Genomic DNA, 24,725 nt, shown 5'->3' with positions numbered 1-24,725 from the left:
TTAATAAAAAGTTAAAAAGAACAGAATTGAGTCAAAATAGAAATCTGTAATGTTTTTGTATCTTTTTATCATCTTTTGATAAATATAAAAGTCTTTACTGTTACTTTTCATCAATTTAATGAACCAATGTTAAATAAAAGTATTACTTTTCTCTTTTTCTTTAAAAAAAAAACTGGTTGCTTAAGCATGAATTCGGCATATTAGACTGATTTCTAAAGGATCATGTGACAAATTTATCTTATAAAATATTCTTATAAAAAATTCCAAATTCACTTTATGTCCTTAGCAAATGCAATGGCTTGAATCTGTCGAAACGTCCTCATATCCTCTGATGTTTGACACGTGTCCTCCAGCATCATGTCTTCAGCTGTTATAAGCTTTTAACCCCCTCCTGAGTTCCTCACCCTCTCATTTGGTCAAACTGTTTGCCGTGTCATTCCTCACCCATCAGAGACTGACATCAAATCAGCCAACATCCTGAGGTTCACACCTTCCACAACTGTTGTTAGAATTCCAACATCATGTGGACATTTATTTATTAGTGTATTTATTTATTTACCTTAATGGTACCTTTGTTTTCTTTTTATATCAGATATCAGTTAAGTGAAAATGTCATAGCAAGTATAACATTAAAAAAGTACATTTGTGTGCCAGATTTCATGATCCAGCATCTGTTACACACAAGTATTTTGGGAATATATTAGTGGCTATTTATGGTGTTTGGTTACATATTGCGTGGTATTCGAATGTTGCCACAAGGTACTTCAAACAGAGACTTGTAAGGGTGATAAAAAGCAGCAGTTCTGAGCGCATTTTACTTTAGTTCTTGAGACTGATTCAAAAAGAAATACGCAGGATATTTGACATACATAGGATCATTGACATACAAAATCAATCAGTTGTGCCTAATGCACCAAAGCCTTCAAAGTTAAACCAGTGTGTTTCAAATTCAGTGCATTTCATGATTATTTATCATGCGGTTGCACAGTGTGTTTGATATTATGAAAGGCCCCAAAGCATCTGTTCCAAAAACCTGCTAAAATCTGATAAATATTACGCCTCGTGTTTTTGACAAACATCATAAGTTTCTCCCTAAGGTATATCAGTATACATAATAAGAGAGCGTCTTTCTTTACATGACATGCATCCGAGTTTTGTGAATCAGTGGATCTCGTCAAAAACCAGAGCCACCCAAATATAGCAACTACACAACTAGCGCTAATAGGAGAAACCCGGCGAACCAAGAGCCGCGAGCACTGGGTCCGCGTCCACCAGCCTCCGACGGTTCCGCCAATCACAGCGCGCAGCTGTGTGTGAGTGGCAGCGCACTGGACCAATCACAAGCACAAACGCTAAGATAGGCGGGGCGTGGAGTGAAGAGGGGTGGGGAAATCGGGGTCATTCACAGTCTTGCTGCTCCACTCTGACGGCGTGTGTTGGAGGGGAAGGGTGAAGTAGTACAGCACTACAGTCTTATTAAAGAACAAACGTCCTAATCAACAGCCTTTTCAGACACAGCACTGAGGATTCTCACAAAAATACCCCGACATATGCAGGAACCGTGAGTTCAAGTGCTAGAAGGTGTCGGTGGCCGTTGATTAGCGGCTGCGCTAGCTGTTGTGCTAACACCTCGTTTACATCCACCATCGTCAGACAGCATCACTCCAGCTCCAGACTTGCCGCAAACGGCGCTCCTGCGAGCTTCTCTCACGCTCTAGGCAGCCGTTATTGACTTGTCCCGCTGGAAAGGGCGTCGGAGCTGAACCCCTCCCTGTGGCTCCTGTGCTCCCCCGTCACCTTTGCCCCCTCTCCCACCCGAAACACTGGACACACACAAGCGGCCGGAGAACGGCGAGAGGCCCGTGAAGCTGGGGGTGGTACCGGACTCGCACGCTGTCGGAGCGCCTAAAGAGAGGTACAGTCGTGGGGACGCGCCGACGAACATGGACGGGTTGGCGGTGGAGGTTCGCGGCTCCAACGGGGCCTTCTACAAGGTAAGTTCATTTAAAAAAAACAAAACGATATCAAACCATACACGTCTGGTGTACGCATGCACGAACGCATCAGAACAGCTGAGGTGTGATGCAGTGATGTGTATCACTTTCAAAGAGGCCCGAGACGTAAGGGAGCTCTGTTGTTTTGGACCTGCTCGCTAGTCGTCGGCCTGTTTGGATAGATTTTTTTTTTATTTTTTAGCTGGTAAACAGGAGAACCGTCGGGTTCTGTTTTAGCAGGTTAGCTAATGAGTCTGTTGACAAGAAGCCAGTGGCTGTCTCAAAATCTAGTGAGCTGCCCTACCTAGGCAGCATTTCTAAGAGGATGGGGAAAGCTCACTTTGTTTTGACACACTTGATGGAACACTCCATCAGTGCATGAAGGAATAATTAGGCAAACATGAAATTTCTGTTGTCATTTATCACCCTCGTGTTCCAAATCCTCGCTTTCTTGAGTGGGCCACAAAAGGAGATGTTAGACACTGACAGTGTTGTTTATTTTTTATTGCATCCTTTCCAGACAATGAAAGTCAATGGTGTCTGACATTGTCATTCTTCCTAAATGACGACTCCATCATTTTCAGGAGACTAAGGTTGTGAGCTTGTTTTTAAGCTTATCAAAGTTTCAGGCTTATATTGTGTGTTTTACGTGCATATCTGGGAAATGTGGTCCCACTGGTTGTGTATTCACAATCCTGTCCTCTTTGTTTGGTCAGCTTGAATTTAGGTTAAACTGTGGGAAACCACTCAGTCCGGCTTTTGTGATGAGAAAACATGATGATGTTTGTGAAGAGAGTGTTGTATCAACTAAATGGGCTGTTTGGACCAAATACTCATTTCTGAACCGCTGTTGCCTATGAAGGTGAATTTGTTCAGAATGAGATCGGCCCCAGGTGATGGATCAACCACATGCGTTTAGATGTTGTAGTGTGACCCTCCAGCATTGTCATACAGCCACAAAGTCAAACAAATGTGTTTCATAAACTGCAACAAATGTTTCACATGTTTAATCCAATTCTGTGGAAGTGTGAACTCCTCTGCAAAATATTTCAACACATCCCAGCAGTTTTTTTCTTTGAGAACACTATCTACTAAGGGGAATATTATAAGTTAAGGGTTTTTTTTATGGCTGTACTATTTTGCAGTAAGGTGACAATGACGGCTGTTTTGAGCTGTAAAACTCTGAGGGACCAAAGCAGGTGGGAGAGGAACAGGTGATCTCCTTGCTGACATCCAACACTCTACAACCCCCACCAATACTATTACTACCACTCTCCTCTCTGGTTTTATCCTTTTGCTCTCTTTACTTTTCCCTTCCATGACCCCTCATTGTAATGTTATGTAAAATATGAATTCTTGCCAATTTAGTCTCTCCTCTGTTCTGTTTATCCACACCTCCTGCATTTGTTTTGCTGTTAATATTATAAGTTGTGTTCTTCCAAGTCTGTATTGACTATTTAACACACAGTCCCGACCAGAAGTGTCAGCACTTTCTCCTTTATAAAAACCTGGTCTGGAATTTGAAGTGCCCTTGAGAAGTGCAACATGTTTCCAAAGTCTTAGTTTTGTAACCAGGTTATGAGTGGATGAAAACTTTTAGCATATTTACAACTGCCCCATTATATAGTAATCAGTGCAGCCGATATATGTTGATTCTTAAATTATTATGTTTGATCCTGTCTTGAATGTGTATTTTCAGTGTTGTGGTCAATTTGTTTCCAATTTAAAGCTGCAGTCCATAGCTTTTTTTTTTTTTTGGTTAAAAATTCTTCAAAATCAATATTTGAGCGAGTACATAACCAGCCAGTGTTCAAAAATATCACCTTACTTTAGCCCGATTCACAACGGTTAGCTTATAATAATGTTTTTGCAGGAGATTCGATCATGGCCCTGCGGCATGTCTGTAAACGTAAATAAGTTTTCCTGGATTGTAGGCTATGGCATGTGAGGACCCTACAGGTGGCGCATCGTTTATAGCCTTTTCTCACAGCAGCTGGAATAATTAAATGTAACATTTTGATGGCGGATTGTAATCCAGAAAGGACTGTGTGTGTTTATGAAACACATGAATGAAATTAAATTATATTCCAGTTTTAAATGTGCTTTTGATTACAGATAGCCTGGGATTACACAAGATTTGTGTTTTAAAGAAAACCAGTTGGAAGGGAGCATAATTTGCTTTTTGGGTTAAAAGAATTTCTTAATATGAAATTAGGATAAACTGTACAGAAATTTAAATCTACACGCTAATACACACTATACTCAGTCATGCAATGCTGATGTTGTTAATATTAATAATTTGAGAACAAAGTATAACAATGATAAGACTTTGCACAGATAGATATGATATGAAATAACTAATCTTTAGATTTAATTACCATTAGTAGCGCGATTCATGGTAATGCTTTTTTCCTCAGTTGGACAGAATATAAACGTGAACAGATTTGTTACTTGTTCAGATGAAAATATATAGTGAAAAGTCTTATTTGGGTCATATATTCCAAGACGTAGGCTAGAATCTGTGATTGCGAAGTACAGTAAACATCCACACCGGTGTAGTGACTGACAACTACAGATTCACCTCAAAACATTAGATTCATCCACGCTAGGGCTGCACGATTAATCGAAAAAAATCACGATCTCGATTCATACATAAATGCGATCTCATTTCTAAATGAGGCGATTCACTTCCGTGTATTGCCCTGCATTCAGATCATGCTGCATTCACGAGTTATTTTAATACAGTTATTTTAACTAGTTTAGTTATTGTAGCTAGTTTATCTATAATAATATAATGAAAATCTAATAGTCTCACTAGCTATTATCTAACGATAAACATTATTAAACCTGACGACATGAAAATACCACTATTAATTAATATTTTAAAAAGCAGTTATTTCATCAACTTACCAGTGAAAATGCTCCAAAGATACTGAAATAAATGGGGTTAATTCAACTTCCTTCAGGGAGAGAAAGATTACAGAAAGATGTAAAACAACTAGCATCTGGTTATGGTCGCTATTAAGGTGTTTCTCACGTTATCTAACTGCAAATATAGCATATACTGCCTATTATCTTTATTTTATTTATTTAGTCATTTAGCAGACGCTTTTATCCAAAGCGACTGACAAATAAGGACATAAGAAGCAATCAAAACCAACAAAAGAGCGACAATGTGAGCCGTTTAAATTATCTAAAAATAAACTAACTATAACGCGTTTCATAAAATACTACTACTGGTCATATTTCCGAGAGATAAACTAATGCGTTAAAATGGCAAAAAATGCTGTAATTTCCTAAAATTTCTGCCGACTGTGCTTGAGAAGCACTGAAATGAATGGGCTTCAATGCTGAAACTATCGGTTGTTTGGAACTATTGGCTGCTCCATGACACGCTTTACTTCCTCATTCCTAAGTTCCTATGGAAGCCTATGGGAGTGTCGCAACTCTGTTTCTCAACGGCTCTGGTGCTGACCATGGTGTTGACACGCCGTCATAGTGATAACAGCCAATCACATACTTTTCTGGTGCTGCATGAACGGGATTGGCTAGCGTCTGCGCTAGGGTATGTGCATAAAGCGATCTGATTGGCTGACGCCTGCGTTGGCACTTGAAAATGTGAAAAGTTTTCAACTTTCAGTTCGGCAACGCTTGACGTCACTCCATTCAAAGTAAACGAGAGGCGTTGACGCCGACGCCCCGTGTGAATGTGAATATTTGTATTTATTATTGTTAATGTTCTCTTATGTTCAACAACTTAAAGCTTTAAAATTATTCACTTTAAGGGGTCTAAAATAAATAAGAGACAAGTTTTTGTTACTCCAGCACTTTATTATACTGAATGTCCTGTGGGTTTTTTTTTTTTGGGGGGGGGGGGGGGGGTTGTACTTGAGTGCAATACATTTTGGTTGAAAAAAAGAGAATTGTGTAAGAGAATCGTGATCTCAATTCCCATGGAGAAAAATCGTGATTCACATTTTAGCAAGAATCGTGCAGCCCTAATCCACGCTGGAGCCATGCCGAAACACCGGATCACAACCCCACGCACGGAAGATAGTTCCGCATAAAACTGCAATTCCATGTTTTCAAACATAGATGGCGACAAAGAGGCAAAAGTTACGGACTGCAGCTTTAATAAATGGATGCAGCATTAAATTTATACATAATTCTGAAATCTGTGCTGTCTAATTAACTGTAAGCTTTCTGCAAGGTTCCCCTCATTACAGGGCAATGAATGGAGGTTGCACATGACCAAGAGTCTCCGTCATAGATTAGTTATTTGCCACTCATCCCATTGGGTCCTGCACGTCTGTAGTGTCACATTCCCAAAATTGCCACCCTAATGTAAGACTCTGTGCCTCTCCTGGTCATAAACGTCAGCAGACATTGGAATATGTGACTTCACAATCTAGTATGTTGGAATGGTTTCAATACAGGACAGCCTATATTAAAAGCCTGCCCAGTTGCTTTCAGGCTCTTTTTCTGACTTGTAAATAGGCAGAATTTTTAAATCATATATAATAACTTTTTTTAATAGCTGATAGATTTTTTTGCACATTTACATTTTTTTTTTTCTGGTTCAGTGCCATGCCCTATAGACATACAGAAAAAAAATACTGTAGAAGCCTCTCTCGGTTGGATAATGTGGCAAACGTGATGGTGCAGATTCATGCATTAGATGGTTGTGTTGTGACTCTAAATAAGCCTGCATATGCACTTGTGCTTCTCTCATATCAGTCTCTCCGTCCCATATTAGGCATTGTCTGTATGTAGCTAAGCTATGATGGAGGTGGCGACTGGAGTAATCGTTTTATGGCAGCTCTGATAGATTTGTGGAGGAAGGAGGAGTGATGGATGAGGAACAGATTTTAAGGAGGGGACTTTGGGTGCCTCCCCCCCAACTGCTCAATTACGTCTTGCATTCACAAGCTAGCACATACTACACATGTGACGTGCTTGTGCCCATGTTTGCATCACATATATACACGTTACTTTAATATACTTAATGTGTAAAAGCACATACATTTGTATCACCTTTGCATTTCGCGCAGATTTTGTAAGCAATATAACTCCCTCAACAACATATGCTAACTTATTTCCTTGTAAAACACATATGCTGAACATATTTTCTCTTCTTTTTTTAGGGTTTCATCAAGGATGTACACGAAGACTCCCTCACAATAGTCTTTGAAAACAAGTAAGTTGGCCGAACGTTTCCTGTACATGCTCTTTCCTAAAGCCTTTGCCTGTTTGACAGGGTTTTGCTTGTGATGAGTGTTCACACTCTGCCACCTACACAACCAACAAAAATATAAGGTGAGCCAAGACGAGAAGAATTTTAGCCTGTTAAAATGCAATATATGTACCTAGGGTTTTGAAAAGGGTATTTTAGCAATGCTATTGCAGCTAGCGTATTAGTTATATTGATTTTTATATAAAATCATAATAAAAATCTCTATAAGGCACGGTTCAAAAAGACATGATTGATTCAGTCAGTGTGGAAGAACTTGACTGGTCTGCAGAAAGCCAAGTCCTGATCCCAGCTGAACACGTCTGGTGTGACTTTATATGCAGACCTTGAGCCAAAAACTCATCACCAAACACCAATGACTTGTATAGATACTATAAGGACAAAAGTGTTGGGACACCCCCTTCTTTAGAACAGAAGGCACTAACAAAGCAAAGATGGAAACATAAATCATGTATTTAAAAATTGTATTTCCATCTCTGTTGCAACAGTTTCGGACGCGTCTAAAATCACAGTACCCTTATGTTCTAGTCATTGGTGTTTGGTGATGAGTTTTTGGCTCAAGGTCTGCATATAAAGTCACACCAGACGTGTTCAGCTGGGATTAGGACAACAGCACTTTTTTTAAATGCTTTTTGTGTAAAGTGGTCTTATCTGATTGTGCTTCTTCTTCATCTCACAATCATCTTGTTTTCTTTAGAGCTTAACTGATAGATCACTTCCACTTTTCCTTTAGCCATCCTTCAGCCCGTCTCTCTCAGCACCTGTGCTAACTCTTGGGCAGTTGTCACGGAACTCTTTATAGTTCTCCTGTCCCCCTCCTTCCCTCTTTTTCCCCCTCCATGTTTCCCTACTCCTCCCATCTTTGTCTTTTTTTTTTTTTCCTTCTCTCACTCCCCAGAGTAAGATCCATAAATAGCCCGGTGAGGTATGCAGGCAGGGGAGTACAGGACAGTGGCCCTGCCATTCTTGGGATGGTTCTGCTGACCCATGGACAACCAGTAGCACTATAATCTCTCTGAGACCATGTGCTTATAGTCTTGTTACAGGGCTCCAAACTGCGACTAAAATGGTCGCATTAGCGACCAAAAATATTAATTTGCGAGTGAAGTTTTTGCTGAGGTCGCCACTGGCGACTATATATAATTTGCATGAAAGGACCTTTTTCCCGATTGGTTTGCGCTCACATCTTTTGATATGTTCACTTATTAAACTTACATAAGACGATGCGCATCAAAGTTTTACTGGAAAAGAGTTTCAAACAGTCCTCGTCTCTGCCGCACACAGTCTGCTGAACGCAGTGAGAGAGACCTGAAAGGGCCTGTTTACACCTGGTCACTTCATGCATTTTCTCTGATCGGATATCTATATGATTTAAAACGTTTCCCCATTTACACTTGGCCACATAAATGTGTCTTCGCAAAACGGATATAAATCCGTTCTTCAATTCCCGCTTCATATGCAAATATAACGGATTTCACGTCAATGAAAGCAATGGATAATTTTATTAATTATCAGCTAATTTCAATATCACAGACCGCAACAAGAGAGCGCGCGGCATCAGCACTGGAAAGATAGGCTAGTCTACTTTTAATGAAGAAGATTGTGTGTTGAGCGTCTGCGACTTACTTTCAGGTTCATTCAGTTTGCGCGTCGCTTGCTGAAGAAATACTCCGCTACTCATCCGCGGTGATGCTTGTTGCATTGTGCTGTCATATCTGACTATAACATGCCATATAGCCTATAAAACGCTCTCACACGTCTATTATTTTAATATTATGGGAGGAGTAAAATTACCATATGTGGTTTCAACAACCAGATTACACTTGTCCGGTTTCGCCCAGACCACCTCCTGAAGTGGTTCGAGCGATTGGATTTATATCCGTCTCGAATGCGTTTCGGACGGCATTTACACCTGGTCTTTTCAGGATCAGATAGCTATCCGATCAGGAAAAAATGCATGAAGTGACCAGGTGTAAACAGCCCCAAAGTGCAAGTGCAGAAAAGCCGTGTCTATTTCGTGCACAACTTGAACAAACTTCAGCAGGTAAAGCTGTCAGCTCTGTGCATACTGGCAATATCGTCAACAATTCTCATTTATAATCATTACTAATATGGCTTCTTCTTATCGAGATCTTACTCTATATGCTGTGTTCTGTTAATGCATGGACTTCCTGTTATTTGAAGAGCACTTGCCATCCAGTAATCGCAAAAAGCTTTGTGCTGTCTTACTTTTTAATAAACAAAGTATCAGCTTTAAAATGCTACGAAATTCAAATGATGCGGTTTGGGTGCTCCTTAATGCGGACCACAAGCGCACACTTTCGGTAATATAAACACCAGTACCCCGCGTCCACACGGTCCGTGTATGCGTCCGGATCGCGCGAGCGGAGAGTATCGCACTTAATGCTCAGGCGCGATCTCTTTAGCACCTCAGTTAAAGCAGCAAGTGAACCCATTATATATTTCGATTTACTACTATAGTATGAAATGAACATGATCAAAAGGTAGGCAATAAGAAAGCCTATAGTACAACTTACTGAAATGTTTGATGTAAAAGCTCATTGTTTCAAACTGAGGAAATGTATAAAGCTTGTAAACATTGCATTGTAATACATTTACCTCAGATTAACCACTCAGTGTCCATAAACTCATCAGTCAGCTAGAAAAATAACTATAAAGAGGAGCGTTTTGCTATATTTATGCGCTGTTGCATATTAATATTTTTACTTATTCTGTTGTACATGATTCAACTCCTCCTATAAAATAGCATTTTACTAATGAAGAAAAACAGACTGAATGTGTGAAAGACGTGACAACATTTATAGGATGCACTGCACTCAGTTGCCAAGTAAAAAAGTAAAGTCGTAAAGTCGTGACGTATTGTCAAGTATGGTGACCCATACTCGAAATTGGTGCTCTGCGTTTAACCCATCCAAGTGCACACACACAACAGTGAGTAGTGAACAAATGCACACACACACACACACACACCGTGAACACACACCCGGAGCAGTGGGCAGCCATGCTGCAGCGCCCGGGGAGCAGTTGGGGGTTCGGTGCCTTGCTCAAGGGCACCTCAGTCGTGGTATTGAGGGTGGAGAGAGCGCTGGACATTCACTCCCCCCACCTACAATCCCTGCCGGCCGGGGACTCGAACCCGCAACCTTTCGATTACGAGTCCGACTCTCTAACCATTAGGCCACGACTTCCCTGAAGTGATGCTTATGGTCCATGATATTGGTACAGATTCTGTGTAACGAACAATTCTTTGTGACTGTATATTTCAAGTTGTAAAAGACATTTAATTCACACTTTAATTGAACCTTAGTCCCCCGGTCGACCTAATCCATCTTGTAGATGATCAAAATGCTGATAAAGCCTAGAAAAGATAAGACATAAACACATGACAAAATGATTGAAATGTTAAAATAGGGGGGAAAAATAAAATGATAATAATAAAATAAACCACTTTTATTCTGTGGCACCTAAAAAAATAATTTGGCGCCTAAGTTTTTCTTTTATAGGAGCCAATGGCTCCTTACTCGATTTTTTTGTCTGGAGCCCTGTGTTAGATTTGTGTAACGGTGAAGATTGGGACAGTGTGTGAGAGATTTCAAGAAAAATCTGAGGTTTATAGCCAAACGACTAAACATCTAGTGTTTTTGGACCTTTTTGCAGTGATTTATTCAAAGTTGTGATTTTTTTTTTTTACATGTGTATCTGAGAAGAGCATATGATTTGCTCATTTCAGTATATCCATAGTGACCCCTCATATCTCATTGTTGACACCCCTCCTCTTTAATAAATTGACAGTGTACTAGACTGTGCTGGTTCTCTCTGCGTTGAGTTTATTAGGCCATTGAGCCCATGGTTTTTGGAGGTGGCTTGTCGAGTTATACCTGTCCTGTCGTTAGAAAACTGACTGACAACTGTGTGTCTATGTGTGTGGCTTCTTTCTACAAGCTGGCAACCAGAGAGACAGCTGCCGTTCAGTGACGTGAGGTTGCCACCCCCAGCCGATTACCACAAGGACATTTGTGAGGGAGATGAGGTGGAGGTAGGGATACATTCACTCTAAAACACCCGGAGCACTCCTCAAATCATCACCCTGAAAAAGCCCCCCCCATATGAATCATCACTGGAGAAATAGCCCTTTGAAATTCTCGGCTTTCAAAACATATATCAGACTCTCATCTTACACCACTTTCCATAGCGCTAAACATGGGTAATTTTTTAAAGTTTTTACAACACATTTAACTTTGGTAAATGTGGCATATTTTCGAGCGAAATCTAAAATATCCATGAGATTTGATTGGATCTAGACATATAAACTGATGTTATTTTCCCACTGCCCCTGTGGCCTTTATGCGAGAAGTCATTTCAGAGATAAAATCTTTTGTATTTTGAAAGAATATGACAACTTTTTTTTTTTTTTTCTTAGAATTGTGTGTACTAAAGAGTCAGTTTAATCAGGTTTGATTCCAGGTTTGTTCATTCTAGATTTCTCCTGTATGTCATACACAGTATCTTGCCAATACAAGTATAACTTAAATTGCATAATTAGAATTAGTAATACACCAGTTAATCTTTTGATATTTGGCCGTTTTAGAGTCAAATATATCTGTTAATGGCTGATCTTAGTGATTGAGAAATTCTTTTGCAGAATTAAAAAAATTGACATTTGACTTGTCCAAAAATTTGAATTTTTGGACAAGAAAATATAAAATTCCACTGTCTACTATTTGTGATTGGTCATAACATGAAATTTCTTATCAAATTATTAGTTTCAGCCAGTATCTTAATGCTGGTGCCACTATAGTTTCTTTGAAATTGCTCAACTGACCGATTAACATCACTGAAATTGATCCAAAGTCAAACAGAATTGTCTATAAATAATGCAGCACTGTTGATGAATTAATGCATGTTTTGTTTTCAAGCGAATTGCCTAAATATTGTGAGAATGTGTTCTTTAAATTTCAGCAAATGTGTGGAGCAAGTCCTATTTGCTATTATTAAATCTATAAAATATATACATCTTCTCTGTATTGGGATTTTCTAGTTGATCACTAGATACAAATATACCTGACACATTCTGCATTCTTTTATTTGTTTCTCTCTATACTATAGCACTATACTATTATGGTACAAAGAAGGGTACTAATTAATTTCTTGCTTTCTGTTAAACACACAGAGATACAATTTCTTTCAGTGTTTTCCTACGCACAATCACCTGACCTGGTCTTTCTCCTGCAGGTTTACTCCAGAGCAAACGAGCAGGAGCCCTGTGGCTGGTGGTTGGCGAGGGTGAGGATGATGAAGGGAGAGGTAAGTCGGGTCCAGGTGTGCAAGCGACCACTACGCACATGTTTGATCAGATGTGGGTTACGGGGTCTGCGTTTCAAGGGTTCTGTCTCTCGTTATTCACTCAGTTGGCCTCTGAAGTCAAGTCCAAAGTGAATATATGAATATTGATTGAGGGTGTTTCAGGTCTTTTTGGGACTCGTTGCTCCAGTAGTCCTTTTAACACACACATCTGCAGCACTGACCCAGTTACCCATAAACACTAGAGTGATCTCATTTATTGAGTCAGACTGAACCCCTGGTGATCTAATAGCGGATCGCCTTAAGCTTTAGAATATGCATTGAGTATGCATGAGCAAGACAAACAACCGCAAAATGTAGGTCCGTTTAAAGACATCTGGGATCCTCTCTATGGGTCCCACTTAAGGCATCAGGTTTAAGAAATGTTCTAGGTTCAATACTAGTTGTGTTATAATGGCCACATCAGTCATATGCTGTCATTACCAGAAAAATCATTTTGATTTTCCCTTTGCATTAGGACTGTATATTTCTGAATATTTTTGTTGATAAACTTATATAAGAAATAATTCTTTATACTTTCAACTTTTTTTATTAAAGTCTTTTGTTAGTGGACTTCTATTCTAGGTATAAGTAAAATCCTGTGTTTCTTGGGGACACCTTTTGCTCCATCTAAACTAAGCTTAAAGGTTCTGCGTAGTCATGATAGGAGTTGAAATATTGAATATAACTGCCCCGAAAAGGTTGGTAAGCAATTTTACCTCACTAGTATCATATTAATTTGTATCCTGGTTCAATGTGAAAGTTCAGTAATGTACACTCTATTTTTTATTTTATTTTATTCTGAGGGAGAAATCCAAATTATTTAGTGTAGTAATCAACATCATAGAGCTTTGCTTTTATTGAACTTGGAACATTATTGTAAGGTTATAGTAAAACACTGACATTTACAATAAAGTATTATTTCCTTTTTAAAGGAATAAATAAAAGTAAAATTGATACACAAATAGGACTTTTCTTACACAGCTTATGTCTGCTGTGCAGTGTTTCCTGACATAAGGTCCCATTTAAACCTGCCTCCACACACACATTTTGGCTTATTGGGTTAAGGTAGCACATGAGACCTCTCATAGCGTTACATGGAGCACTGGGAACTGTCTTCTCCCTCTTGCACACATTCATTCTGATACTGGGGCAGTCGAATAATAGGACAAATTTAGACTTGACTTTTGACTGCATTCTAGGTCACTGAGTGTAAGTCGTGTGTTACCGCTGATATGAGATATAGGGTTTGTTTTAGTCGCTGTTCTCAGATCATCTACAATCGATTTTCTTCCCCACTGCTTTTACTGTGTTACAGGCAGCAGATACTTAATGTTGGCTTAATGCTTCTGTCTGCAATATGGCTTCTGTCACACTCTGAGCGTGCGCTGTGCTAACGAGTCACAGCACAGTGATTAATTACTGGCATTTTAAGCTAGTGGTCTAGCACAACAAAACCGTCTTTGAGCAGTTTCAGTCTGTTTGCTGTGTCTTTAAAGTGGTGAGGCTGTGAAAGAGGCTATTGTGACTTGTGTAATAAACAGTCAGCTGGTCATTACTGCAAAATAAACCCAACAGGAGTCCGATTCAAAGCTGACTGTACATAAGTGGACATGAAAAATTGGTTTGAGGTTAAATTATTTTATTAAATGGTCAAATGTACCTCTTAACAGTCATTATACACAACTATTTGATGCAAGAATGCCATGTTTGTGATATTCCAGAGAGTAATAATCAGTATAATAATCCAGTTTTACTATCTGAACTATTAACAGTGTTCAGCATGCAGTCATTGTTTTGTTGTTTAATGTGTGTGGTGGGCATTGTAATATTTTGTATTTATTTATTTTTTTTCCCGTTCAGTTCTATGTGATCGAATATGCAGCTTGCGATGCCACATACAACGAAATTGTCACATCGGAACGAATCCGGCCGGTCAATCCCAACAGCCCTTCCTCTGAAAACTCCTTTTACAAAGTCCCCATCGCTGTACCTGAGGATCTCAGAGAGATGTAAGTCACACATGCAATGTTAAATCCACTTTTTAGTCAGTCCACTCGTACTAAACTGTATTTTGTTATAAATTTGTATGCAAGTTGTTTTTAGCTAATCAAATTAAGCCTATGTCAACCTCAACAAATTGTGTGTGATAGGACTGGGAAATAAACGCAACAATAATAATTTTGGAAGAATTAAATGTATTCTATTCTTTTCTGAATGATGCAGCTGTTTGACTGAGAACATCCACAAAGACTTCAGGAAAGCAATCGGAGCCAACTGCATCTTCTACAACACGTTTACACACCAACTTATTGTCCTGGTCAGTGTTTAATTCTATTTACTCTCTTGTTATGATACTGGAATATACATTGTTGTGTCTGAGCATGTCTGTCTGTTTCTCCTCAGTCCACAAGCGAGTGCACGGTGAAACGAGCAGCCCTACTGAGTGACATGCACTTCCGGAGTATTCGCACCAAACTCATGCTGATGTCCCGTAACGAGGAGGCCACTAAACACTTAGAGGTACACAAATACGCTATATGGGGATCTTTGTTGTTTAATTTGTTACACATTTTACAAGCAAAATACGTTAGCTAGTCCTAACAGAGAAAGTCATCATGTGAAGATATAACTATTGTTAGTGCAATTCTGTTTCTGTGTTGTTGTTTTTTTGCTTGTCATTATATGCATGTTCCTGTAAAAGTGATTGTGGTCATGCTGGATTCCCCCTGTGGTTTAATTAAAACAGACAAATAGCTCAACGTGTGTGTGTTTTTTGTTTGTTTTGTTTTTTTGGTTTTTTTTTTGTTGCAGACGAGTAAACAGCTGGCGTCTGCATATCAGGAGGAAGTGAGGGTGCGTGAGGATCTAATGGGTCTGGCTATCGGTTCTCACGGCGCCAACATCCAACAGGCCCGCAAAGTTCCCGGCGTCACTGCCATTGAGCTGGAAGAAGAGAGCTGCACATTTAGGATTTATGGAGAGGTGTTTATCTTTTCTATAAGTTCATCTTGTGTTATTTACAAAGCTGCATATAAAGATGAGTGACAGCAGTGATTTTGATGGGTTGTTCTTTCTGACTCAAGACCCCAGAGGCTGTGAAGCAGGCCAGGACATATCTGGAGTTTAAGGAGGATTCCTTCCAAGTTCCAAGGAACCTTGTAGGCGAGTTAATTATTAGACACATTTCGTTTGGACTTCTGAATGCAGTTCATTTGTGGACAGACATTAGCTAAGCATAAATTCTGAAAATCTGCCAAAGCCCATGTGTTCTTACCCAACGATTCTCTCTCTTTCACAACAGGCAAAGTCATTGGCAAAAACGGCAAAAGTATCCAGGAAATAGTAGACAAATCGGGCGTGGTTCGAGTCCGGATCGAAGGGGACAATGATAAAAAGCTGCCCAGGGAGGAGGTAGGCAGGCAGGGGGCTGGCAGAGACAACACTGTCAGCAGCAAAGAGGTGAATGAGCCGCCCACCTGATACAACAAACCTCTCACTGTCACAGCTAAATAAATCCTCAGTGAGGAAAACAACACAATATTAGTAATAAGCTGTTTATTTTCATGCAAGTGTACACACATTGAGTGTTTTTAATCGTTTAATATATGAAATAGCTTCCGATTTTACTAACATCAGAAATGTTATTCCTCTTTGTCTTTGTTATTCAGGGAATGGTTCCCTTTATCTTTGTTGGAACCAAAGAGAACATCAGTAACGCCCAGGCCTTGCTCGAATACCACGTGGCCTACCTTCAGGTTAGTCACCAGGCGTGAAGGGTGGTGTTCAGCAGTGATTGCAGTTGCTGAAGAGTGTTTGTTCTGTTATTGTTCAAGACTTAAGTGTACAAATGCTGAAACCTTATATTGAATTCATTGTACCATACTAAAGATGAGCTTTTGAAATGAACTGTTCTCTCATTGACTGGTCAGCTGATCTCCTCCTTCATGGAAAGCTGCTGGTCGAACTTAACCACTAACTGATGCTAAAAATACCCGCATTGGGGGTAGATTTGGTGGGGGAGGGGGCAAAGTGTGGATTACATGCTATCTACCCAGGCACCTCTCAAAATAGCTGTATCCTTGTCCAGCCCAGCTCTAGCACATTGCCCTCCTCTGTCAGTGTTTAGCAGCTGTTTCAAACTGCCAGCTGTCACATTCTGATTTGACACCTTCACACACATTTACAGACAAGTTGCATCTAGTGAAAACCCACCCCAATAAATGTTGTCTCTGCAGATAATCCTGCTTGAGAGATAACATGAAGAACCACAGCTCTCAAAGCTGATCGTTTCATCAGCCTCCTCAATAATATTTATCAAGAGGTTTACTTTCTGTGTTACAAACAAAATAGTAAAAACTTTGCCCTTAAATAATAATTCTGATATTTTGTTGTCTTGTGCATACGGTGGGGAAAAAATGATTTGGTCCTCTGCTGATTTTGTACGTTTGCCCACTGACAAAGACATGATCAGTCTATAATTTTAATGGTAGGTTTATTTGAACTGTGAGACACAGAATAACAACAAAACAATCCAGAAAAATGCATTTCAAAAAAGTTATAAATTGATTTGCATTTTAATGAGTCAAACAAGTATTTGACCCCTTTGCAAAACATGATTTAGTACTTGGTGGAAAAACCTTATTGGCAATCACAGAGGTCAGACTTTTCTTGTAGTTGGCCACCAGGTTTGCACACATCTCAGGAGGGATTTTGTCCCACTCCTCTTTGCAGATCCTCTCCAAGTCATTAAGGTTTTCAAGGCTGATGTTTGGCAACTCGAACCTTCAGCTCCCTCCACAGATTTTCTTTGGGATTAAGGTCTGGAGACTGGCAAGGCCACTCCAGGACCTTAATGTGCTTTTTCCTGAGCCACTCCTTTGTTGCCTTGGCCGTGTGTTTTGGATCATTTTCATGCTGGAATACCCATCCACGTCCACGACCCATTTTCAATGCCCTGACTGGCTTCAGTGCCCTGGAACTGACGGTACATGGCCCCCTCCATCGTCCCTTTGATGCGGTGCAGTTGTCCTGTCCCCTTAGCAGAAAAACATCCCCAAAGCATAATGTTTCCACCTCCATGTTTGATGGTGGGGATGGTGTTCTTGGGGTCATAGACAGCATTCCTCCTCCTCCAAACACGGCGAGTTGAGTTGATGCCAAAGAGCTGGATTTTGGTCTCATCTGACCACAACACGTTCACCCAGTTCTCCTCTGAATAACTGGCAAACTTCAGACGGGCCTGAACATGTGCTTTCTTGAGCAGAGGGACCTTGCAGGTGCTGCAGGATTTCAGTCCTTCACGGTGTAGTGTGTTACCAATTGTTTTCTTGGTGACTATGGTCTCAGCTGCCTTGAGATCATTAACAAGATCCTCCCGTGTATTACTGGGCTGATTCCTCACCGTTCTCATGATCATTGAAACTCCACGAGGTGAGATCTTGCATGGAGCCCCAGACCGAGGGAGATTGACTGTTATTTTGTTTCTCTTCGGCTGTTGTCACCTTCTCACCAAGCTGCTTGGCGATGGTCTTGTAGCCCATTCCAGCCTTGTGTAGGTCTACAATCTTGTCCCTGCCATCCTTGAACAGCTCTTTGGTCTTGGCCATGGTGGAGAGTTTGGAATCTGATTGATTGATTGCTTCTGTGGACAGTTTGTCTTTTATACAGGTAACAAAACTGAGATTAGGAGCAGTCCCTTTAAGAGAGTGCTCCTAATTGCAGCTCCTTACCTGAAGAAATCTTGCTGATTGATAGGGGATCAAATACTTATTTGACTCATTAAAATGCAAATCAATTTATAACTTTTTTGAAATGCGTTTTTCTGGATTTAGTTTTTTGTTGTCATTCTGTGTCTCACAGTTCAAATAAATCTACCATTAAAATTATAGACTGATCATTTCTTTGTCAGTGGGCAAATGTACAAAATCAGCAGGGGATCATGTATATTACAAAATTGTGATTTTTACTTTTTTTTTTTTTTTTTTTTTCTTTCCCCACACCCAGTAAATATTATTTCCTTCTGATATTTTGTTATATATTATATTATTGCTATACAATATATGATAAGAAAATATATTATATGATATATTGCATATTATATTATGTATTATATTGTCATTGATAATAGCATATATATTATTTCCCCATTTTGCTATTAAACGAAAACCAGTAATTATTACATTATATTGCTTTTGTGATCTGTAACTCTGCATGTAGTTTTACAGCAATGCCTGACAGTGCTTTCTCTCTCTGTGATTGACAGGAGGTGGAGCTGTTGCGTCTCGAGCGCCTACAGATTGATGAACAGCTCCGTCAGATTGGGGTGGGATACCGCGCACCCCCCAGCCGCTCTGGATCAGGGGTCACCGGCGAGCGTGAACGGGGTTACCTCACTGACGAGAGCACCAACTCCCTGCAGACCACACGCACCTATGGAGGAAGAGGACGTGGACGCAAATCTAACAATACATATTCTGGCTATGGTGAGATGCAACTTCCACAATGCTCTTCTGTCTTGGACAGTCTGTCTATACATTTTATTTGTATATATTTCATGATTTAATGTACAACAAGATTTCAGGTGCAACAGGGTTAAGGCAGCCATGGGTGAAGGCACATTTGCTTTTACTTTTCCTCAACCACTAGATGGAACAAAAACCCACCACAGCACTTTTCTAAACCTCTACATTAGGGATGTTGTTGGAAGTAAATATAAAAATGACTGAAAAATTTAATGAATGCATGTTACATTTAACTGAAAATAGATTTTAATCTGAACAAAATCTTTCTGGGGCTGCCTAAAACTTTTTTTTTAAATCCTTGTCTTCTCTGCAGGAACAAACTCTGAAATGTCAAATGCTTCAGAGACCGAAGAGGCAGGAGAGCGAGAGCCCAGGCCAAAAGGTGTTGGAGGAGATGACAGGGGCTCCAAGCGTGGAGGCCGTGGCCGTGGCTCCAGCACTGGCAGGGGCCGGGGAGGACCAGGGCTACGAAACACTATCAGCTCAGGTATGCACTGATTGTAATGAATAAAAACTGCATTTTAAAGAGCACTTCCTAGAGTGAATGTATTTTTTCCAAGTTATGATGTAAAATACTTAATTGGATAGAAATGGCTCCGCTGTGAAATATCTCTTTTTATTAAAAAAACACAAATTAATTGTCGTTCAGTAAAGCAACTGAAACTGTCAAACTAAATTGTCAAAACCATGTTTTTTTTAAATCAAAATTAATAAAATTGATAAGGAAAATTAATTATTATAATTTTTCTTTTTTTAATGCTTGGTAGTTTATGCATGCAAAGTCCTGTTTATCATCGTTTGTGTCCTGCTGAACATCTGTGTTTTTGTGTATATTCCAGTGCTCCGAGATCCAGACAGTAACCCGTACTCTCTGCTGGAGGGAGAAGGTGAATTAGGCGGTGATACAGATGCTAGTGAAAGCATGGGCGGCACTGACCGCAGGAGACGTTCACGCCGTCGGCGTAATGACCAGGAACCCAGCCTTATGGATGCAGCCGCTAATGAATCCGACAGTCAGGCAGCCGCCAGTGAGAATGGACTGGGTATGAGAAAGTTTCAGTTTATTTTGATGCACACAGGTTGATTTGAAAAGAACATCTGTGACCCTGGACCACAAAACCAGTCATAAGCAGAGGCGGACAAAGTACACAACTCCATTACTTGAGTGAAAGTACAGATACTGCTGGTCAAATATTACTCCATTAAAAGTAAAAGTTGTAAAGACAGATTTTTACTATAGTAAAAGTACAGAAGTACTTGCTTTTAAAAGTACTTAAGTACCAAAAGTAAATTTCCTTTTTTATGTCAATGTTTTATTATTGTTGTACGTAATATTTGCAATACCTCTGAAGCAACTTACAATACATTACACCTACTGAATACACTGACTAGAGAGCTTTTAGAATGTTAAAAACTCATGGGGAAAAAAACCCACCCCCACAAAAGGATGGTAGTGATCTCACATAGCTCTGACAGTGTTTGCACACATCTATGTGTAGCCGTTCATCCACATTTGAACAGAGTGGACAGTGAAATCCTGTTATTGACATCAAAGATGTGTAATGCAGCAGTGAGAATGCACAGCTTCTGTGCATTTCACTTCATTTGTATTCTTGTGGTTACTTATTGGTTGGCTGCTCAACATTTATTTTTTAGCACATGAACATTTGGAAGGAAATTGGTATGCAGCCAATGTGGTCAAATTGCCCTAGTTGTGCGTGGTTTAGTGTTGGTGAGATTTTTCAAATATTTTTGCTCATTCTCTTATGTTCACCAAGGCTGCGTTTATTTTCTATTGTAATATATTTTAAAATGCCTCTTATTCCTGTGATGTAAAGTCTTCAGTGTCACATGATCCTTCAGAAATCATTCTAATTTGGTGCTCAAGAAATATATCTTTGAAATAGTAAGTTAAAAAGTACAATTTATTTGAATTAAAAAATATAACTTTTGATCAATTTAATGCATCATTCATTTAAAATTTTGCTAGCCCCAAACATTTGAACAGTAGTAATACATCCTTCTCTTTAAAGATTTATTTTGTAGTTTAGTCACACAATGAGCTCAAATTGTCTCAGGAATAGAGAAAACATCACGTTTATTTCCAAAGTAAACTGAAAGCTACTCTTGTACAACTGAACTTTCGATCAGATTTTAAGCAAAAAGTTACATTTCTAAAACAGGGGTATCTATATACTTGAACAGAAAACATTAGGAAAGCCTCGGGTCATAATGAATCATCAAAGGAAAATGCCTCAGAAGTTAAACTGAAAATAAATTGGTCCCGTTGCATCTCATGCTCTCTTTGTCTTCCCTAATTTCTCTCAGAAGAGGAGGGCAGGCCCCAGCGCCGCAATAGAAGCCGCCGCCGTCGCAATCGTGGCAGTCGTCCTGAGGGAGGCTCCACCAGCCGCGACAGACAGCCAAGTGAGAGAGTGGGAAGGGGTCGAGATGGAGGAGAAAAACTGATAGTAGAGAGTAATTGTTGAGAGAGAGTAGGGACTGTTGGGGGTTGTTGCTGACCAGATTTTAAAATAGATTGTAAATGGCAATGTTAATTTCACAGTGGCCTACAGAAAGTAAAAGATATACAAATGCGAGCCGAAGAGCTTTTCTTGCTTTAGGTTATTGGATTATTCCACTTGTTTGATCAAGTGCTGCTTTTTCCCCCTCAACCTGACTGCTGTTGCTCTCTCTGTTGATTTAGTTACTGTTGCTGACTTCATCTCTCGTGCCGATTCTCAGAGCAGACAGAATCTCCCAGGGAAGAAGGAGGTGACCCAGCATACGTCCCATCCCAAGGTCTGCAAATACTACAATACAGTGACAGAACGCACCCCACAGATTAAGACGGCGTGATTTGAGATGAAATTTAATTATGATTTTATTTAATATTTAAAATATATGCATTGTTTTAGATTTATATTATTATTATTAATGAGAGGAGATAAAAGCTTCAGGCTTGTAGAGCTGCACAATTTGGCCAAAATTTTGTGATTTATATATCAATGAGTCTATGAAATATTAATAAATAATTAGTTTTTTTTATGGTGGTTGTTATTGTTCTGCTTAATGTTAATATTGAAATATTTGTATTTACATATTTTATGTTTATTAATATTATAAAAGAAATTGCCTATATTAATATTAAATGAGTATTTTAAAAAATATATTAATAATGAAATGATAGTTAAATCACAGCATTTGCAAATGGATAATTGCAATATTGTACCCATATTGCATTTTCAATTTTTTCAATTTATTTCAATTAATCATGCAGCCCTAACTGAATAAATCATAACTTAAATATTAGTTCAGTTTTTTTTTTTTTTTTTCCTGTCTTTGTCTTCACAATTTCTTTTTAATAAATTGGTAATAGGTCCGTGTGTGTAAAGCCACCGTACCGTCATCATCAATTGTTTTAAGGCTTTCTTTTGAGTAAAAGAAGAGTTTCATGAGGTTTAGGTTCAGAACAATGTTTTAAAGTACGTTTCATTCTCTGTTCTTCAGGAAAACGGGACTAGCGTGAGTAAGGAAGAGCGCACTCCTTCTAAGCGCTCCCCTAGCAATGGCGTGGCATCGCCCGGGGAGGCTCTAGCCCTGGTGAATGGAGTCTCGTAAAAAGTCATCTCGCCCCCTCAAGACCCACGTCTAAAGCAAGACACCATGGCGAACTCTGTCCCTGCTTGCATTCACGTAAACCTTTAAACTGACGAATGAAAATCGACTAAAATTCTTGAAGTCTATGAGAAGAAAATGATACAAAAAAAAAAAAAATGACGAACGCATCTACTTTAAACCACACGTAATGGTGTATGTGTATCCTATCTATCAATACTTAGTGCTTATTTAAGACAAGCTTGCCAAAAATGAGCTGATGGATATGACTCAAATTTCTGACATAACACAGAAAACAGGACGTGACTTTTTGGGTTTTATTTAATTTTTTTTTTTTTTTTTTTTTTTTTTGCTGTTGTTGTTGTGATTGTTCGTTTTTTGATTGTTTGTACTCACTGGTGTGGGATTGTGAAACACTCCCAAACAGACACATCTCTTAAACAGTGTTAGCTAAAGAAGGGCGGGGCTAGCAGAGAGGCAATGGGTTGAAGGCGGAGCCTCTCATGAGTGATTGACAGTTAAGTCTGTGGTACTCTGAATTTAAGGGCAAAAAGGGGAAACAGAGACATTGTGCCTTGAATTTGAAAAAACTTGAGTATTTTCTTTTTTATATATTTGCGTTGTTAATGGGATGAAGTAGATGGTTCCTGTTTTTTTGGTGTTTTTATTTTGTCTGAGGATTAAGAGGGGTTAGGATTGGGGGGGAAAGACAGATGATTAATGCCAAACATGAAATTAGGACGTTTGTCCAAGGTCAAGTCATTATGTGAAAGGCGTTTAATCCGTGTGTGTGTGTGTGTTTGTACATGTATTGCTGGTGAGGCATGCAGTAAGAGCATATAAATTGGGAGGAACGTTACATGATCCAAGACAACCCAGAAGAATCCCGAATGGATTCTGTCTCTCCAGGGCGGAAAGCGGCACGAGTGTCGGCAAGCAGAGCTAGAGAGAGATGTTAATGAACTGACAGGATCAGAGTGTTGATAATCTTCAGTATTTCAGCATCTCTTTCCTCACCGTACGTGGAAGGAAGGCGGGATGAATATGAGCGTGGAAAGTGGCACGCACACACTCGATAGCTTCCGGCCCACAACTAAAGGAAAGTTGGGAGGCGATTGGTGACCCTCTGGTGTGGATGATTGGTCTTGATGGTCTAGGAGGCACAGTGAAACCTTAAGATAAAGCCAGAAACACTGAGACCGATGCATTCGTTCACACACACACACACATACGTACATCCGAGAGCATTGTAATACACTCCAGTTTGGTCAAATGGATTTTCGGCCTCTTCTGTCTCTGCTGGGAGATCTGATGCTGTGGCAGACAAGGTGATGGAGCGTTTGTCGCGTCCCTGGTTGTCATGTTTAAAGGGGAGCGAGCGTTCCCTCACTTTGTTACTGTCATCTTGGTTCCTGCTCTCAAAGTTTTTTTTTTTTTATTTTATTTTATTTTATTTTTTTTGGTTCTTTCCACATTTAAAAACAAAAAAGATTCAAATGGAAGTGAAATAAATTATTTCTGGAATGACACCTGTGTGCGGTTTGGTTTCTTCTCTTCAGTCTGGTTTCAGTTTGTGCTCTTTATGTGAATTGGGTGCAAAACAGGATCTGAAACTATAGTATTACAAAAAAAAAAGCTATAGTATTTTTACTAGTAAATCATAAGAGGAAGAAATAATCAAACTCAGAATGTTAAACTAGACGTTATATTAAAGGGATGCTCCACCCATTAAAATGTTCTCATGGTTTACTCACCCTAATGCTATCTCCGATGTATTTGAGAGAAACAGAGATGTTTAAAAAATAATCCATCTCTGAGGCATCGAGGCATCAGTTGGGGTCGTAGGGATTGTCATGTTCATTTTGTGTGGTTTTTGAAGCATTGATTTTTTTTTAGGGTCCCATCCACTTTGAGATGGAAAACATCTTGTTTTTCACAGAAGCGAGTCAAATACACCTGACAGTATGAGGGTAAATT

The 24,725-nt window shown here is 39.5% G+C and overlaps 1 protein-coding gene across 3 annotated transcripts; it reads left to right on the top strand.

Annotated features, from left to right (window-relative positions):
- Positions 1-1,385: 1,385 nt before the first annotated feature.
- Positions 1,386-24,275, top strand: LOC306882410 (RNA-binding protein FXR1-like). Of its 3 annotated transcripts, none has more exons than XM_079437007.1 (17): positions 1,386-1,994; positions 7,139-7,191; positions 11,209-11,302; positions 12,499-12,570; positions 14,470-14,618; positions 14,833-14,926; positions 15,013-15,129; positions 15,421-15,591; positions 15,693-15,771; positions 15,911-16,068; positions 16,278-16,364; positions 18,872-19,091; positions 19,444-19,617; positions 19,970-20,173; positions 21,459-21,557; positions 21,838-21,932; positions 22,641-24,275. In XM_079437007.1, exons 1-17 carry the CDS (start codon positions 1,944-1,946, stop codon positions 22,749-22,751), a joined length of 2,028 nt encoding a protein of 675 aa, XP_079293133.1. In that variant the 5' UTR covers positions 1,386-1,943; the 3' UTR covers positions 22,752-24,275. The 3 variants fall into 3 exon arrangements, with proteins under 3 accessions (XP_079293133.1, XP_079293135.1, XP_079293134.1); XM_079437009.1 differs by having other exon boundaries at positions 1,405-1,994; positions 7,139-7,310; positions 22,641-22,893; XM_079437008.1 differs by having other exon boundaries at positions 1,421-1,994; positions 15,911-16,020; positions 22,641-22,893.
- Positions 24,276-24,725: the final 450 nt, after the last annotated feature.

This window comes from Barbus barbus (genome assembly GCF_936440315.1).
Source record: "Barbus barbus genome assembly, chromosome: 2".
Taxonomy (NCBI): domain Eukaryota; kingdom Metazoa; phylum Chordata; class Actinopteri; order Cypriniformes; family Cyprinidae; genus Barbus; species Barbus barbus.
This window is presented reverse-complemented; position numbering and strand designations above follow the sequence as displayed.